Below are 19,954 nucleotides of genomic sequence, written 5' to 3'. Positions count from 1 at the left end.
CCATTTTGGAGAACTTTAGGGTGAGGGCAGGTGACATTCACTCGGGGAACAATGCAAGAGGATCATGTTTGGCAGTGGAAGAGAAAGACATGAGCTTAATATTGGACGAGAGTTGTGGTTGTCTTTCAGATAAGTGAACATTTCAAGGAGGTAATATGGAGATTTCAGAGAAAGCCAGTACTCAATTAGGGATCAGTAGTATGTCACAGATGATCATTGAAGTGTGGTCATCATAGAACACAAACGAGTTTGAGAAGAGAAACTTGGTTGAGGCTTGAAAAACTCTTAACATTTAATGACCAGGGAAAAAGATGTGCTAGAAAGGAGATAAAATTGCTGGGCATAGGGAGGTGGCAGTGATGAGAGGAAAAACAATGTGGTGTTGTGAAAATCTAGAAGGGAGTCATGAAGTGCCTAGTGTTTGAGTCAAGATGAAGACAAAAACTGCTCATTTAATTAAGTAACATATAGGCTGGTGATTTTTCAAGGGCTTTATGGAGTGATGGGGGCAAATCAAAGACGGGAATGGGTTGAGAAGCGAATGGAATGTGAGCAACTGGAGAGAACAAGCAAATTTACATGAACTTTGGCTGTGATAGTAAGAAGAGGATGTAGTAGCTGGGTGCTGAGATTTAAGATAAAAGTTTCAGCATGTTTACATGTTAGTGGGTACAATCACATTGAAGGGGCATAGCTGAATATAAAGGGGAGAAAAATCATAATTCACGGTGTGAGATTCCTAAGTAGCAGGAGATAGGATTCAAGACAGTAAGACTGCCTTGGTTATGAGGAAAGCTTCTCTAATGGAACAGTGAGGAGTGAAGGAGTGATATCTAAATGGGTTTCTAAGCTGGAAGTGAACTAATGGAGTTCCTTTCATATAGTTTCTCTTTGCCACTGCCCCGTACTGAAATAGGAAAGGTCATCTACTAAGAGTGAGAGGGAAGCAAGGAGTTACAGGCTTGAAAAAACTGACGTCTAAATAGTTGAAAAAAGTTTGAATTTGGAGGTAATGAGTTTAGAGATACCAAGTCTAAATTTGTGTGTGCTCCATCAAATGCTCTGATGCAGTACCAAAGCAGCAGTTTGCCTAATGTATCATGTACATCTATCGTTGCTTTTATCATGCTTTCATTTACCATTTATCTATCACTGCTTTTTATTTGCCTATTTATGACTGTGTCTCTCCCAGCAAACTAAATTGAGAGCGCTTGCTACATTTAATTGGTTTGGTATCCCTAGCTCCTGGTTTACTGCCTAACCCAATGTAGGTTCTCAGATATTTGACAAAGGTAGAAATGAATAAAGCTTCTGCCTTTACTTGCAACAAACTTTAAAGGGAATTTCCCCTGGATGCTGTAAATGAGTGCTTATTATCTACCTATAATTATTGTGTATGCTTTACATGAATTAACTCACTTAAGCCATACGAGTAGGTACTATTACTATTTTCCATTTTTTCAGACGAAGAAACTGAAGCACATAGGGATAAAATAATTTCACATACATCAATAAACCAAAGCATTCTAATAATTTCATACTATAGCTGACTGCCCAAAACAGCAATCACTTAACTTTGTGGTTTGGATATTTTCTTTGTAAAAAATCTTATTGTAATAGTTATTTCAATAAATCACCCATACAGTATTTCCAAAAAATAAACTGTATCAATAGTGTTAGACGATATTAGGTTACCTCTGCTTCATAGTATATAAAACTGGTATTTGAAAACCACGAGGATCCATTTCAACATCCTTATGGATGTCAGATATCCAGACCAGACGCTGGGTAAAATATCAAAAGTGAGGAAAAGGAAATAAGGAAATGGGCATTCATCTGGCAAGCTATGAAGTACCTTCCCTTTCTATTGAAGGCTTTCTAAAACTCAGATGCAATGAGACAAATTTAAAAACTGTACATTGAAGGCTTTTAGAGGTAGTCACTACAATCAGTTCATCTGAGAAATTGCACCATTATCACAAGCGTTTATTGAGTACCCATAGAACTCATGGTACCTTCACGGTGTTTACAGAACTTTGTTTATATGCCGACCTTGCCCTTAAGGAGCTTACAATCTAGTGGAAAGAAAGACGAAGTAACTCAGATGTGATAGAGCAATGAGTGAACAGATACTACAGACTGAAAAATTACCATAAATATAAAACACATACTGAAAAATGAGGGTTAATGGGGATGGCAAGGATGATAGGTAGTCCTGGATATACTCCTGACTTCTTGAAGGAGATAAGTATCTAGAATATTCAAGGACGTAAAGTGCAGTTGAGAAAGCCAGGATGCAAACAAACACTTCCTAACTGCTGCCTCTTTTCTTGCTCCCTGCAGTTGAGAACTGCAGAAGAAAACGGGGATAGAGATAATGGGTAAAAACTTTTTAGTATTCTTTTAGCACTTCTCATTCTGAGTTAGACTGGAACAAAGTCACCATTTAGGTAACTTAGTTACCCTAGATCATCCTAAACTGGTTAAAAGGAAAAAGATTTTAAAAACTAGCTTGTCTATATGAATTCTATGTACATATATAATTTAACCTTAACTAAAAGGTTAGGATGACTAGGACTGCCACTATGCTGAAGACCACTGAACTGAATATAATACTGACATGGCAGAAGTGCCAGTTTTACCAGTGATACACGTTGTGTACTGCATTGGGGGCTTACTAGATGTGTGGCAGAATATACCCATTTATGAAGGCAGCACATCAGCAAGTAAAAACCTAAGTGGAGGTAGGAAATACCTAGAACACACGATGTTTTATGCAGCTGAACAGGACAACCCTGAAAAGACAAGAAATACGGTAATACCATAGTGACTAAGGTTGTCTTGACTCCCCCCCAACCACAATTATGAATCAAAACATGGAATCTTTTTTTTTTTTTTTTTTAAAGGTAAATACCCTCTTTAGCTGAGTCCAAGACTTTGGATATTACATTACTGTACCTAAAAAGGGTAAAATGGTGGCGAGGCATGGTGGCTCACGCCTGCAATCCCAGCACTTTGGGAAGCCAAGGCGGGTGGATCATCTGAGGTCAGGAGATGAGACCAGCCTGGCCAACGTGGTGAAACCCCGTCTCTACTAAAAATACAAAAATTAGCTGGGCGTGGTGGCACACGCTTGTGGTCCCAGCTACCCAGGAGGCTGAAGCAGGAGAATCGCTTGAACGTAGGAGGTGGAGGTTGCAGTGAGCCAAGATGGCACCACTGCATTCCAGCCTCGGCAACAAGAAAGAGTAAAATGGTAACTATGCACAAAGGATGGGGGAAAGGTGGCTCACAGGGCTCAAATATCAGAGAATGGAGAGGACAGGACAATGAGGGAATTATCTGGAAGGTAGGTAACTGGATTGAGAACCACAAAAAGTATGTAGATTTAAGCAGATTACAAGACATTTTAAACAGCTGTTTCAAAGTAAGAGTAAAAACAGGCTGGAGAAAAATCTTGGTAAAATTAGAGTAACAAAGTCTAGGATAGCAATCCATCAGTTATAGAGATCACAGGTAAGATATAGTCAGGGAAATTAGGATTCATGCTTGAAGAGTAATAGAAAAACCTAAGTGAAACAGGTTATTAAAATTTTCTTTATAAAGGATAAAACTGGAAGAGCTGATAGTCTGGAAAGGTGAAGTAATCTGGAGTAGGCAGCATACTTAGAGCTACAAAAGGTATAACATTTGTGGAGAAGGCAAAAACTGGGGCAGAAAATATAAATGACAAGTGAATACTGCAGTCCTCTGGTGGGAGGTAGATCAGAAAGAATCTGTAGGACCATTTACTGTTCTTCACAGTCAGCTGCTCTTACACCCAGAGCAGTAGCTGTCAATTTTATTGAAAACACACTTGACTTGGACATCCTGAGTCAAACTGCCATCACCTAAAGGGCCTGGATTTAGAAGGAATTTTCAAGATTATTGTAACTTCCGGGTTAAGTATTTAGGGAAAAAAATGTTAAAACTACTTTTCTTATACATGATTGGTGTGCTTAGTTTTTATCAATTTGACACTATAGTCCAGATTTGCTTCTGATCACATTGGAATATAGGTTTTACCAATGTTATTTTTCAACTTCCTTTATTAAGACTGGTCGGGCAGAGTGGCTCACGCCTGTAATCCCAGCACTTTGGGAAGCCGAGGTGGACAGATCATTTGTGGTCAGGAGTTTGAGACCGGTCTGGCCAAAATGGTGAAACCCCGTTTCTACTAAAAATACAAAAATTAGCCAGGTGTGGTAGCGTACGCCTGTAATCCCAGCTACTCAGGAGGCTGAGGCAGAATTGCTTGAACCCTGGAGGCAGAGGTTGCAGTGGCCTGAGATTGCGCCACTACACTCCAGCCTGGACCACAAAGCGAGAATCTGTCTCAAAGAAACAAACAAAAGACTGCACTAACGCCATCAACGTGCATATGGATTCGAAGGCATCTTGCAGCAATTTTTAAAAGTTACTGTACATATATATTTAAAAGCATACACTTTATTAGTGTGCTTATTAAGACGTTTAGGGAAAACTTCTTTAAGTGTTCAAAATGTCAAGTTTGTTAGGCATCAATTTGTTAGTGTTTGGGAGTATTGCATTGGATGTCTGGGCAAAATTTTTTCCCCCCATAATATTAAATTATTGGCTGACAGTTAATGAATTTTGCCAATGAGTAAAATAATCAAGAAGTTACGAAAATGGTAAGATACTCAGCTATCTTGGCCTTCAAAACAGTCTATGGTGGATTCTAACTGAAATTTTATATATAAATGGTAAATAATCCACCAAACCCAAGGAGTTAACAATTAAAGTTGGCCTATTTATAGTTCACTTTAATAGCTACAATGGAAGATTCAATTTTGGAAACCCAAAAGGTCAACTAATTTCAAAACTTCGGCAAGCTTCTATAACAATGTTACCCATTCCTTAGTAAACAAAAAAAGATCCAAAAAGCTATATTCACATTTTTTGCATTGGTTCACAAATTTAGATGAATTTAAATTACTTTTAGAATAGTAATTAGAAGCACTGGGCAGTATGGGAGTTGAGATGTGGGCCTTATTTGGCCCTTAGTAGCTGTGTGAGCTTGGGCAAATCACCTCAACAACTCTATCATCTAAAGGGGAGGGTTGGGACAGACTGTAATTCATGGACTCTTATGAATCCCCTAAAACTGTATGAAAAACTACCATGTATATACACTTTTTGGGGAAGCTGGTCCAGTTTTCATTAGGTTCTCAGAGGCAAACTTGATCCCCAAATAAGCTTGCTATATTAATCTTGCTATGATAACTACATAAGGTTATCACTTCTAAATTGTTCCAGTTCTAAATAGTTATTTCCTTGTCATAGGAAGAACTCTAAGATGGCTCCCAAGATTCGCTGGTATACATACTCTACATAATCCCCTCCCTTGACTGTGAACAGCATCTTTGAATATGATGGATATCACCCCTGTGATTGGACTACAATGCAGGGCAAAGGTGAAGGGATTTTGCAGGTGTAATGAAGGTACTTCATCAGTTTGGCTTTGGGTTAATCAAAAGGGAGATCATCCTGGTAGGTAGGTGGCCTGATCTAATCAGGTGAGACCTTTAAAAGAGCGCTTAAGGCCCTCCCTGAGATCAGAGGTTCTCTTGCTGGCCTTGAAGAAGTTGCCACGATTTCTTCAGTTGCTAGGCAATGGATTTTGCCATATGTGCATAGAAGAGCACCCCCTAGCTTCAGATAAGACTGCAGCTCTGGCTGACACCTTTATTGCAGCATTGTGAGATCCTGAGCAGAAAACCATAACTAGACTCTTGATCCACAGGAATTGTGAAATAACGTGTTGTGTTTTAAGACACTAAGTTTATGGTAATTATACAAAAATTACACAGCAATTATTCTCTAAAGCCAAAATTTAGCTTAATCTTTGTAACTTTTTCCTTGACGAAACTGAGGCAATGGAGAATCCAAAAAGGGTGCCCCATAAATTAATGTTACAATAAACCCGGTCATTTTACAGTGCAGTTATACCTTTAAAGAAACAAAAAACTCCTCACCCTATAAAGTGCTGCTGAGGTGAGCCTAAATGATACACTCCCTTTCCCCCAAATTATTCCAGATCCATTTTTAATGATTAATAGATAGCTCTAATTATAGAAATGCTCCAGGTTTGGTCCAGAGCAATGTGGAAAGTATTATTTCCACCATAACACACAATTACCAAAGTCTTTGAAAATTACAAAGGAAATATATTCAAAGATAGATTTTAGACTAGGGTGTCTCACACACCCGTAATATAATATTCTTATTTTTATAGCACTTGAGGTGGTCTCAATGCTCAAAAAAGACAGTTTCAGACATGAAATGTTAAGAACATTTAGCTTATTAGGCATATTATTCTATGCCCCTATCCCCATCAGAAATAAGCCTGTGTTAAAAATGATCAATTTCCTATATCATTGGAGAATTAAAAAAAAAAAATTGTTTAACTCAGGTAACCGTGGTGAACTGTCAACTGTACTGAAACAATTTCAGAGACAGAAAAGCCCTTCCTAGAATTTCTACTAGAAAATCAATGTTCTATATGAGGCTATAGATGGAAATAAAATATTTAAACGATAAGGTAGTCCTTATACCCAGAGATATTAATATCACCCTTACCTATTTTCCGTATCACTATTCTATACAATAATTTGTATATAAAATTTGTATACAAGCTTACTGGCTTACTTTGAATCCAATATTTTTTACTAAAAAACACAAACTATGTAAAGTATTGCTGTGTTCACCTTCCAATTACTGAAACCTTCTGTACTATGCTTTGTATACAATCCATCGTTTGGAGCTGTATGTTGAAGATACAGCAATACTCAAAATACAGTTCCAGTTGTCTCGGTCTGTTTTACTGTAGAACGAACGAAAGTTAAAACCTTGGTTTGGATGGGGAGAAAACAGAAGCACAGATGGTGTCAACTGGACAAATTCAATGGGCTAAAATATTACTATGTCCATACGGAAATGACAGAACCGAAGAAATTTCTTGTTATGCTGGTTCTAGGTAAAAAGACAAGAAGCTAATGTAAGCCATTGAATTATACTCTAACTTTACAAAAAAAAAAAAAAAAAATCCACACATCACACACACACACCCCATGTAAAACATTGCTTTAAGTTTTAATGTTTATTTCCCCAAGACAGCCTAGCCTGCACTCTACTTGGATAAATTTTACAAGCTAGTTTTCTGCTGCTTCTAGTTTTAAACTTTAACCATGTTTCTGATGACAAGGAATGCTGCAAAAATACTCTAGTTCAACAAAGAGTTATGATCACAAAATAATTTTTATCCATTCTACAGTGTTTCAGAATTACCAGTTGATTTTTAAACACAAAGTAGATATAGATGCTAATGGTGGCTAATCTGGTATGTTTCTTATAGCAAACTGTTGTTCATGCAACACTTGTGCTCAAAGGGGAAGGCACAGGATTTCCTACAATGAGCCACCTTATAAAGAGTTCTTTTTGTACAAATTAATTTATGTCACATTTAATTTAGTGTGCATAACCTCAAAACTGAGGTATTATTCCAATTTATAAAAACCACTTGCATAACTTTTATGCAAGTTTTAAAAATACAAAGTTTTCTCCCTAAAGTGGCTCAAAATAGATTGTTCATGGCTGCCTACATCTAAGATAAAAAGATTCTAAAACAATTGAACAGATTAGGCATATTATTAAAGGTGTTCAAACCATTACTTGATTTGTACATCTACTCAAACCTCTTCATCGGTCTTTATTCAGCAGTACATATGCACCAAATTCCATTTTAGAAGTTTCCATATCATTTTCATAGAAAACAAGGTTTGAAAACAAGTAACATTTAAACACAGCACGGTATTCTACCACAACTGAAACTTTTTTCTTCTTCTTCTTTACAGGACTCAACAAAATCTAAAAATGAACTATGCTGTAGATTTACCTCATGCAAAGATCTTTATGTTATCTCTGAAAATGAAAAGGATGGCCTTTTAAGCACATTTTACTGTTTTATACTATTATGGCAACTTGTGTACTGCAACACAGTCTATTTTGAGGGAAATTTATGATTTTTTTTCATGCAAAAATCTACACAAATTAGTTTTGATGATATGGAAAGCTTTTCATAGCATCAAACATTCATCTGGTGCAAATGCACAGGGAAACCTTCCTGAAAAGTTTTCTGACTTGAGAAGCAACTAAAAAAAAGGCATACTAGGTAAAGTAAATAAAGACTTTAAAAAAAAAAAAAAGGAAAAAAAAAAAAGAGTGGGGTGGGGGGAAGGAGGTGGGAAAGGGGGAAAGAGAAAACACAGGCTGCAGAGTAAACCAATGTCTGCTGCTAAACCAGTCTTTGTTTTCATGTCCAGTGTACATTAACACTTATGATCTCATTTTGATGATTTACTAGGTTTGTTATCAGCCCCCTGAAGGTGAATCAAGCTTGCATGCGTTCACATACAGCACCACAACCACGCTCTCGTACACAGTCACTCCAGGACTAGGAGTCTGCTTCATGAGTGAAGAGCCCTAGATTTCAAAGATGAACCTGGCTCTCCATCACTGAGCCAGACATTCATTCAACATTGTCCATTCACACACTGCTTCATAGCAAGGCCTGGGCTCATTTTCCTTTGACTTATATGGGCAGCCTATTCTCTTTTATGTTTACAAGGCTTGAAGATGACAGTACTGCACTTTCCCCTCAATTGATATAGAGTAAGTCAATGTTCTTTCTCAGGCACTGACGATCTGTGACCTGTAGCCCTTTTTACTTTGAACAACCTAAATAAGCGTTCATGTAAAGTTTTCATTACATTTTGCCACTCATTCTCACTCGCACCCACTCGCCATCTTGACCTCATTTGGGCATTTTCTGTGATTCCAAATGAAATCTTCACATTTTCTTTCCCGATTTAATGCAGCAGCAGATCCCATGAGCCAAGCTTGATGGATCAAACCTTTTTATATATATGTATATATATATATATATATATATATCTCAGTGCTGCATTGTACCTAACTTCCACAACATCTTTCTAAAACTGGAACCCTTCTGTTGGTACATTGGCAGATGAATTGAAACCAAATGTTCCGCCTTGAATCGCCTCTGGAACAAGGCTAGGGTCTTCATCAATCTAGGTGAAAAAAAGGAAAATAATGTGATAATTAGTTTAAAAAATATATAAATAGTATTATAGTACTAATTCCCTTACCCTTAAAAAAAAGTCTGGAAAGATGATGAATGCCAACGCTGTCTTACCATCCTTTAGAAAACTGAAACACTTTATAAAAGGTTTTTTGTCTTTTTGTTTTTTTTTTTAAATGGGGTCTTACTCTGTCACCCAGGCTGGAGATCAGTGGCACAAACATGGCTCATTGCAGCCTCAACCTCTTGGGCTCAAGTGATCCTCCCACCTCAGCCTCCCGAGTAGCTGGGACTACAGGTATGCACCACCATGTCTGGCTAATTTTTGTATTTTTTGTAGAGATGGAGTTTCACCATATTGCCCAGGCTGGTCTCAAACTTCTAAGCTCAAGCAATCTGCCTGCCTTGGCCTCCCAAAGTGTTGAGATTACAGGTGTGAGCCACTGTGCCTACTCAAGGCTTTTTCTCAAGGGATGCCAAAATGAGAAAAAACTTAAGAATATGTAAGATGGGCATTTTCCAAAAGAATGAAGGAACAGTAATGATGGCCGTAAGTCTCAAATAGAGGATGCAAAATTTGGTACTTGACTTCCCTTAAACCTGGGCAAGTATGGCTGGGCACGGTGGCTCACGCCTGTAATCCCAGCACTGTGGGAGGCCAAAGCGGGTGGATCACCTGAGGTCAGGAGTTCAAGACCAGCCTGGACAATGTGGCAAAACCCCATCTCTACTAAAAATACAAAAATTAGCTGGGCGTGGTGGTACGCACCTATAATCCCAGCTACTTGGGAGGTTGAGGCAGGAGAATTGCTTGAACCTGGGAGGCAGAGGTTGCAGTGAGCCAAGATTGTGCCACTGTACTCCAGCCTGAGTGACAGAGTAAGACTCTGTTTCAAAAAAAAAAAAAAAAAAAAAAAAAAATATAAAAAAAAAAAAAAAAAAAAAAAAAAAAAAAAAAAAAAAAAAAAACCCACAAAAACCACAAAAGCCTGGGCAAGTACATAAAGACAATGACATTAAAAAAGAAAATTAATGCCATCACTTTTGGAAAGTAAGTGAATCTTTGGTATATATATTTCAATAGCAATTGGAGACAAATGGTATTTGGGCTTAAAATAGTAAAATACAGATTGAGTATCCCTAATCTGAAAGTCCAAAACAAAAAATACTCCAAAATCTGAAACTTTCTGGGCACCAATATGATGTTCAAAGGAAATGCTCATTGGAACATTTTGAATTTCATATGCTCAAGTGGTAGAAATAATTTAAATATTCTAAAATTCAAAAAAATCTCAAATCCAAAACTGTTCTGGTCCCATGCATTTCAGATAAGGGATACTCAACCTATAACAGTTCTGCTAATATTATTATATACATTATTCTACATGCTTTACACCTAAAAGTTCCTTTTTGAAATTCCACAATATTACAAACCTGCAGTGTACTTCCTATAACTATGTATATCATCTGAATTATTCTTTTCACAATCTAAGACAAGAACGAAACCTACATGTTGAGGTATTAGAAATTATAAGGCTATTACAATTAGTCACTATATTGCAAATTATGATTTTCAAAAATCCAACTTTAAGACATACGATCAAAGTTACCCTCAAAAGAATATGCCAGGCTGGGCGTGGTGGCTCATGCCTATAATCCCAGCACTTTGGGAGGCCAAGATGGGAGGATTGTTTGAGTCCAGGAGTTCGAGATCAGCCAGGGCAACATAGACAGATCTTGTCTCTACAAAAGACTTAAAAAGTTATCTGGGCATAGTGGCATGAACTTGTAATCCCAGCAATTTGGGAGGCTGAGGTGGGAGGATCACCTGAGCCAGGGAGGGGGAGGTTGCAGTGGGCTGTGACTGTGCCAATGCACTCCAGCCTGGGCCTCGTCTTAAAACAAAACAAAACCTTTTCTGAATTTTATTTCTGGTTTAACTGGCCTTATATTCTAAATAGGACTAAGCTTAGACAACTATAAGTAAATAGTCTATAATTTTCTTCTCTAATATTGTCCTTGTCAAGTTAATGTCCAAACTATACATGCTTAACAACATGTTTAATAACATTCTATTCTTTTTGATAATATGGAAAGGCATACAGTAAAATACTTATACTTTGAAAAGTTGAGAAATCATTCAAGAAATCCTCTGGTGGCTGCATTGAACCACTATAAAATTTTCTAAGGAGCAACTGGTTTAATTTTAGATTTACTTTTCCAAAGAGGAAATACTAAAAATAAGTTAATACTTTAATTTCCACTACTATTACTAACAATCTGAAGATATTTTTGTATACTATACCTTACATTATACAGTGCCTTACATTTTTATTTCCATCTTTTTATTTTCATATTTGTTTTTGGTCATGAAATAAAAGTAACAGTGACCATCCACTCAAGTGTGGATTAACTACTGTCATAAAGAACTTATTATAGGATATACTAGTATCACTGTTTTGTTTATAAATATGGTATGCTATTAACAATTTAAAAAAATGAGAACTATAAAGACACCAAGTGAAAATAAAGTCTGACTCATCTAGTTTGGTCAAAAAAGTCCTTATCTTCTTGCCATTAGAGCTAATATGCCCCGAAGGGATCTTAAAATATTGAAATATTTATGTTTTCAAAGCTGGTGACATTACTGTCATACATCTATTTTAATTCCATTCCAAAAAAATACATACATGTACATCCCCCTAGCTTACTATATATATATAACTTCATCCAGATCTATGTTTATATATAAAACTAAGAAAACTACAAAATTATTAAATACATCATCTGAAGAGAAGAACTGATCAATGATCTCATAGGCCAATTTGTAGATGTCTTCATTTTCATGATTTTGAAGTTGTTCAATTTTCTCCAGTCCTGCAAGAAATTTTGTAATGTGAAACAACAGTAATATTTAAAGAGCAGTGACAAGTTAGAATAATCTTTGGAACACATAACCCAATTTCTGAATTGCAAATTTTTTGAATTACAATTTTTTGGAATTTAAAGGTGAATCTTAAATATAAAAAATCTTTATGCACAAAGATATAGCATATTTATCTTAAAATTAACAACCTGAGTATCTAACTGCTTGTAAATGTATAAGTAATGAGACATCTGCCTATTCATCAGAATACATAACCAATCTTTATAAGCAGTAATAACATGTAAAATTCCATTTGTTTAAGTAAAAAGCAGAATCTTCCTACTTTCCAGCACCTGCCAAGTTTTTCTACTGAGCATGTATGAAAAAAAAAATTAAAAATACTGGTGATTAATAAATATGATGCTTAAGATACCTGTTAAGTTTACTGGAAAATGATGAAGATCTAACACAGTATTTCAGGGGAAAAGATAATTTTCCCTGTAAACATTAATGAGAATTATAGGCAGAAACACTAAAAAGTACATACTTAACTTGCTGATATGCAAATTGGATCCTGTTTTACTTTAGAGGAAAAATAATTTTAAAGTCTTTGAAAAAAGTGAAATTGCCCCTTCATGAGTGTTCTTCCTCTATCCATTTCTTAAACGGAGGAAGTTATCTTAGCCTCATTTCTCACCTACACACTCATTGTGGTGATCTTCCCATTAAAAAATTTGGTTACTACATATAGGCTGAGGACTTGCAAATCTATAGCTTCATTTATTTTCTGAGCTTCACATGCATAAAATTAAAATGCTTGTGTAATTCTACCAGGAAATTTCATAGCTACCTAAAACTCAAACTGTCCAAAACACAATTTGTTATTTGCCTTCCTCATTTAAATAGTTCATCCTACAGTTGTATTCTTACTTGGTGATAATCAACAATAGCTTGAAATCTAAGAGAAAGCCCAAGTTCCCCTTTCCCTCAATATCCCACAATCAAACCTCAAAAACTTGAAAGTCCATCCACTGGACTTTAAATCTCCTCATCTCCCCTTTGTCTCTATTACTACGACTGCCTTCATTTATTATGGCTTGGCCACTATATACTTACTTTCTTTTTTTTTTTTTTTTTTTTTTTTAAAGACAGAGTCTCACTCTGTCGCCCAGGCTGGAGTACAGTGGCGTGATCTCGGGGCTCATTGCAGCCTCTGCCTCCTGGGTTCAAACGATTCTCGTGCCTCAGCCTCCGGAGCAGCTAGGATTACAGGTGTGTGTCACCACGCCCGGCTAATATTTTATATTTTTAGTAGACACGAGGTTTCATCATGCTGACCAGGCTGTTCTTGAGCTTCTGGCCTCACTCAGGTGATCTGCCTGCCTCGGCCTCCCAAAGTGCTGGGATTACAGGTGTGAGCCACTGCGCCTGGCCATAAATACATTCTTAACTGGTCTCTTCCTGCCTCCTGTCTTCATTTCATTTCAAGCCGTCATTCCAAAGGCTTCATTTCCCAGATATCCATGTTCCATCTGAACATATCCATCCCCTAGATCAATCAGCAATGGCCTGTCACCTCCTGTGGCACACTGGGGATTCCTGGGTCTTATCTCCAATGAGGTAGGCAATGTCCAAGAACTCATATTTTTATTTGAATGTATAAAGATATTTTAGTAATTAAAATGTTTACAAGTTAAAAAAAATCAAGTAGTAAAAATAATTAAGTATTCCTATTGTTATTTTTTTGTTACTTAATCCTTAGTTCTGTAACACTATTCCCCATCTCTTGTTCCTAACTTGATAGTCACAGATTTTTTTATTGTTGTTGTTCTATCAGTCACTTTAGTAATTTTAAGTATATCTTTTCTTATTACATTAATTTTGAAGCCTCTCAACATTCCCACTTAGTTGAAGTTATGGGTTCTCCTACTTTTGCAGTTACCTCTCTTTTCATTAACTTTTCACCTTCTGTCAGAAATACCTTTACTTTTGTGCTTATCCAGATAGATAACATTTACATTGTGTTACACAGCCACATTTGAAACTTTTATGTTCTGTCTGTATATTAACTCTAAGACTTGAAAGCTAATAAGTATTGTTTACATTCCAGGAGGCTCTGGTACATGGCCATGTTTGGAAACTACTGCCCTAAAGAATAAAGCATCTGCTGTGCCATAAAGCTTCAGACTTCACAGGAGGCCGGGCGCAGTGGCTCAAGCCTGTAATCTCAGCACTCTGGGAGGCCAAGGCCAGTGGATCACCTGAGGTCAGGAGTTCAAGAGCAGCCTGACCAACATGGTGAAACCCCGTCTCTACCAAAAATGCAAAAAATTAGCTGGGCGTGGTGGCAGGCACCCGTAATACCAGCTATTCAGGAGGCTGAGGCAGAAGAATTGTTTGAACTTGGGAGGCGGAGGTTGCAGTGAGCCAAGATCGTGCCACCGCGTTCCAGCCTGGGAACAGAGCAACACTCTGTCTCCAAAAAAAAAAAAAAAAGCCTTCACAGGACGCTGGTTACTTCTCCAGCTTTGTCTCTTGGTGGTTTCTACCCCATACTGTGTGATTCAGCAACACTGAACTACTTATAATTTGCTGAATGCTATTTCTCACCTCAGACTTTGCTCATGGTGTTATCTCTGCCTGGAACACCTTTCATCCCTTTTTACTTTATTAATCCTTATTCATCTCTCAAAATCCAGCTCAGGTGCACTTCCTGCTTCTTCCAGAATGGATTAGGCATCCCATTTTGTTGTACATTTCTATTAGGGTAATTAGCACATTACATCAGTTCATATTTATCAAGACTAGACTACATGCCTTGAGGTCAAGGACTGTGTCTTGTTTACCACTGTCTTCCCAATAACTTATCACAGTGCCTGTTCAATATATGGCAGCAATTCAGTTACCTAAGCATATGTAAGAGGCTGAGCAGGACTGTACATATAGAATGTAATACTGACTTTATTCTGTTACTTCAATATCTAAGACAGAAAAACATAGATGTGCTCTATTAGTCGGCAAATAAAGGTAGTTACAAAGAGAACTTTAAGAAGTGGAATAAGAGCTTATAATAAACTTACCTCCACATTCTTCTATAAGATTGCCTATGGTTTCTGCCTCATCTTCAGCCATTTTTAATATATTACTTAGTCCATCGAGTACTACTTGCACAACTTGTGCATCTTTTACAGTCAGCAAGTTGCAAAAAGGTGGGATAACATTTTGCTGGATAAGGTAAGCCACCTGAAGAAAAAAAACAACATAAAATAATGCAATATAGGTAAACTTTGTGTGCCATGTTATCTCACTGGAATAATTCTGATTTTGAAATTTTGAGTATAGAAATATGACCTCATCTCTCTCATGTTAAGTGTGTCTACATTATTAATCTAACCTTCTTTTTTTTTTAAATTTAGTTTCCTTTTTCCTGAACTTAGAAAAAAAAACATAAAGTTAAAATAAAGGAATCACTCAACTTCATATTAAACATTTCTTTGCCATAAGAAATATTTCCCTCAAAGATTTTTTTCCCTTTAAGAGTAAGAAATTATGAAATCAGTTAAGGAGGCTGTTAATGGAGGCTGTATGCTATTTTTATTTAATTAAATTAATTAATTTAATATATAGAGATGGTGTCTCACTATGTTACCCAGGATTTCTTTCTTTCTTTATTTAATATACAGAGATGGGGTCTCACTATGTTGCCCAGGCTGGTCTTGAACTCCGGAACTCAAGAGATCCTCCTGCCTCGGCCTCACAAAATGCTAGGATTACATGCATGAGCCACTGCATCCAGCCTGGATACTAGTTTCAAAAAACTACAACGGTTCAATGTGACAGCATCCAGAGGCTCTCATGTGCCTGGCTACCTCTCAATTCACTATTCTATTGATTTCATAATATTTTCCAATGATTTCAATATTTCATTAGTTATAATCTCCATTCATTATATTAATATTTCTGTTCTGCTCTGTATTTATGTGAATTCACTGATAACCACCAGTCCACAGCTTTTTTGTTACAGTTATCAATTTACTGCTATTCAACTCTAAATTTGTTTTTACCTACTCTGAAACAGATCTCACCTCTTTAAAACTGCTTTTCCTTTGCCAGTTGGCACAATGTTAAGCTTTGTCACCTGCATGACCTGAGAGTGGGTGCCTCCTTTCCTAGACATCTTATATTCCTCACCCTAGTTCCTAAGTCCTAGCCATCTGGTTGAGTTTTTAATTCCTTGTTTGGTTTGCTGCTGAATTTGTTATTGTTGCTGTCTTTTTACTTTTTGTTGTTGTTGTTCATTTGTTAGGAGAATCTGTGATGCAGTTTCTTTCTTCCATATTAACTTAAGAAGTCTGTTCATTTCTAATACTGTTAAAAAAAAACAAAAAATTCCTGACTATAGGGGCCTCAATTTTACCACAGATTAAAAAATTCTTGTAGGCCAACAAATTGGGAAAAAGAACACTTCTATGAAGTATGACTAAAGGAAGTCAAGGTGATACTTCTATGTGAAAAAGAAAGTTATATACCTGTTATATAAAAGTTAGTACCTGTTATCTTGCTATTATTTTATTTTTTTAATAGAGATGTGGTCTCACTGTGATGCCCAGGCCAGTCACAAACTCCTGGCCTCGGGTGATCCTCCAGCCTTGGCCTGCCAGAGTGTTGCTATTATTTTAAATTATAACTTATTCAAATCTAAATCAAAATTACCTGTACTTTTATTTTACCAGTTTTGAGAAATAAATTTTAAAAAGCTCAACTTACTTGATCTTTCCTTCCACTAATTGTTAAGTTACTTATGGCCCAAGCAGCTTCTTTTTGAGTGCCAAAATCCCCCTGTAAAAAGGCAAAGCAAAAGGCTATAAAAATGGCCACATAAACTGGAAAAAATGTTTGCTGTGATGATTTTTCAACTGCTTATTTCCCAAGGTCTCCTTTTAGTCTTTCTGTATACATCATTTTTTCTTAAGACAGGTCTTTGAACTATACCCAATCTACCCTAAATACATGGAGACACTTTTCTGTGAACTCTCCTGGATACAAACTGAGTTGGTATTATTATTTAATAATATCAGATTAAATGAAGTTGGTGATAAAATGAAATAAAAATAGTAAAGAAAAAAATTTAAAAATCTATAATATCACTAGAGTCACATAAACTAACATATTCTTTTACACACAAAGCTTTTACACACAAAAATGATACCCACCATTAATGAAACTATGATCAAGATGTTATATATTGCCTTTCAAATATGAAATGAAGAAATATTTAAGTCATTAAAAAACTCATATATATAAACTTCATAATCTCATTTTTGAGAATTCACCAAGAAAATAATATAAAGCAGAGTAATCCTTTCTATATATGGTTATCGCAGCACCGTAATAGCTAGAAAGTAAAAACAACTAAAATTCTCAATAAGCATAATTGTCTTATTATGGTAAATCTACTGAATAAGCAACTATTAAATATTAAGACAACTGGCAACCTGAAAAAATGCTTATGATGTATTAAAAAACCATATAAGTAAAAGAAATGCAAATTAAAATATCCATATCTCCTTTCATATTTATCAGAATAAGAAAATCTAAATATTTGTGTGTGAGGCTGGTAGGAGTATAAAATGGCATAATTCTTATAGAGGGGAATTAGCCCTATAATAGCAAAATTTACATATATGTTTTTCTGTAGATCCAGTAATCTCAAATATAATTGGGCAAAAACATTAAAAAAAACTTACAAGCTATTCTATTTTTATTTTTATTTTTTGAGAGGATCTCGCTGTTGCCTAGGCTGGAATGCAGTGGCGCAATCTCAGCTCACTGTAACCTCCACCTCCTGGGTTCAAGTGATTCTTCCACCTCAGTCTGCTGAGTAGCTGGAATTACAGGCATGTGCCACCACGCCTGGCTAGTGTTTGTATTTTTTGGTAGAGACGAGATTTCCCCATGTTGGCCAGGCTGGTCTTGAACCCCTGACCTCAACTGATCTGCCCGTCTCAGTCTCCCAAGTGCTGGGATTACAGGTGTGAGCCACTGCACCCAGCCACAAGCTATTCTTTTATTTATTTATTTATTTATTTATTTTGAGACAGGTCTCGCCCTGACGCCTAGGCTGGAGTGCAGTGGCGCAATCTTGGCTCACTGCAAGCTCTGCCTCCTGGGTTCACGCCATTCTCCTGCCTCAGCTTCCTGAGTAGCTGGGACTACAGGCGCCCACCACCACACCCGGCTAATTTTTTGTATTTTTAGTACAGATGGGGTTTCGCCATGTTAGCCAGGATGGTCTCGATCTCCTGACCTCGTGATCTGTCCGCCTCGGCCTCCCAAAGTGTTGGGATTACAGGTATGAGCCACCGCACCCGGCAGCTATTCTTTAAAGTTCTGTTTAACAACACACACTGGAGACATCTCAAATATCATCAATAATAGATTGACTTAATACATTATAGTGCATCCGTACAATGCAGTACTATGTAGCTATGAAAGGAGTAAGAAAAACAAGGAATAAGAAAAAAAAAAAAAACAAACAAGGAATAAAGAAGCCCTCTATATAGTGCTATGGAAGTGACATTGTTTTTAAGTACATTACTCAAGAAATACACTCTAAAGGAAACCAATGTCAAAGAAATCTTAAAAGTACATTCAGTACTCATGCTGTCAGGGGCAATATGGCTTTGTTTTTTTTTAATATATATATATATCAAAATATATATTTGCATCTCTTTTGTCTCATGCTGAAAATTAGGATAGTTTTTTTTTGGTCTTTGGGATATATGTCATCAATGATGTACTTAAAAATCATGTATATTGACATATATCCACAGATCTATACATACCAATATATAAGAAAAATAATTATGTTAATGTTTTTAGGAAGATTTTCAGCATAAAAGAGATGTAAATATAAAATCACAGGAATAAAAATTAAAAACTTATGTTAAATATCCAATAATATTTAATAGCTTCCTTTCATTCATGATTCATTTTTTATGAACTCTCATGTTCCTGAACTCATCTTTCACTTTCTACAACAATGCCTATCACTTACTTGGTTTACTCAGACCTAGAAAAAATGACAACACTGTAACAATGATCATCTTTATGGACAAAATATGATCCTTAAACACCATTCTCTACAAAACAAGATCAAGATATCATAGAAAAATAGTTAATTCCAGTTCTAGATCAGAAAACATGTAAGATAGGCTGGGAATCATATCATATCCAAAAGGTGTAGCTCTCAAAAACTAGTGATAAAAGACACAGGTCACCAATTCTAAGAGGTTCCTGTTGGTCAGGAACAAACAGAGTGTCAAAAAGAGTAAACTAAAATGGATTATAACTTGCAAAATATATTTAAAAAATTCATAATTTCCAAATGACACTAAAAAAATCTACTATGGTCTGCTTTCAAGGTTATTAGGAAATGTGTCATTCTAAAAAATGACTGATAAGGACAAAGAATCAAACATTTATCTTGCCTATCCTAAATTAACTATATTTCAAAGTATTAATAAACAACAGCTGAGAAAGAAATGCTCTTGGCCGGGCGTGGATGGCTCACACCTGTAATCCCACCACTTTGGAAGGCTGAGGTGGGTGGATCACTTGAGGTCAGGAGTTGGAGACCAGCCTGGCCAACATGGTGAAACCTTGTCTCTACTAAAAATACAAAAATTAGCTGGGTGTGGTGGCGTGTGCCTGTAGTCCCAGCTACTTGGGAGGCTGACGCACAAGAATCACCTAAACCTGGGAGGTGGAGATTGACAAGATCGTGTCACTGCACTCCAGCTTGGGTGACAGCGAGACCGTCTAAAAAAAACAAAAACAAAAACAAAAACAAAAAACAAGACAAGTTCTTTACTAAAGAATTATGGTCAATACACAAAAAATGACAGAATTAGAAAGTCACCATTTTG

The 19,954-nt window shown here is 36.4% G+C and overlaps 1 protein-coding gene across 3 annotated transcripts in view; it reads right to left on the bottom strand.

The window, feature by feature from the left end:
- Window positions 1–1,971: 1,971 nt before the first annotated feature.
- KPNA4 (karyopherin subunit alpha 4) overlaps window positions 1,972–19,954 on the bottom strand; it is a 69,459-nt gene continuing 51,476 nt past the window's right edge. For 2 of the 3 annotated variants that reach the window (XM_031663615.1, XM_031663616.1), the window contains 4 exons: window positions 16,794–16,865; window positions 15,107–15,269; window positions 11,943–12,037; window positions 1,972–9,149 (listed from right to left, as the gene is read on the bottom strand). In XM_031663615.1, the coding sequence (XP_031519475.1) occupies window positions 9,051–9,149; window positions 11,943–12,037; window positions 15,107–15,269; window positions 16,794–16,865 (429 nt within the window). In that variant the 3' untranslated portion in view covers window positions 1,972–9,050. Of the gene's footprint in view, window positions 9,150–11,942; window positions 12,038–14,499; window positions 14,786–15,106; window positions 15,270–16,793; window positions 16,866–19,954 lie in introns of those variants that run through there. The other variant, XM_021934714.2, reaches the window with a different exon arrangement.

This window comes from Papio anubis, chromosome 2 (genome assembly GCF_008728515.1).
Source record: "Papio anubis isolate 15944 chromosome 2, Panubis1.0, whole genome shotgun sequence".
Classification (NCBI taxonomy): Eukaryota; Metazoa; Chordata; class Mammalia; order Primates; family Cercopithecidae; genus Papio; species Papio anubis.
The sequence above is the reverse complement of the archived record's forward strand: the minus strand, read 5'-3'. Positions and strand labels throughout refer to the sequence as shown.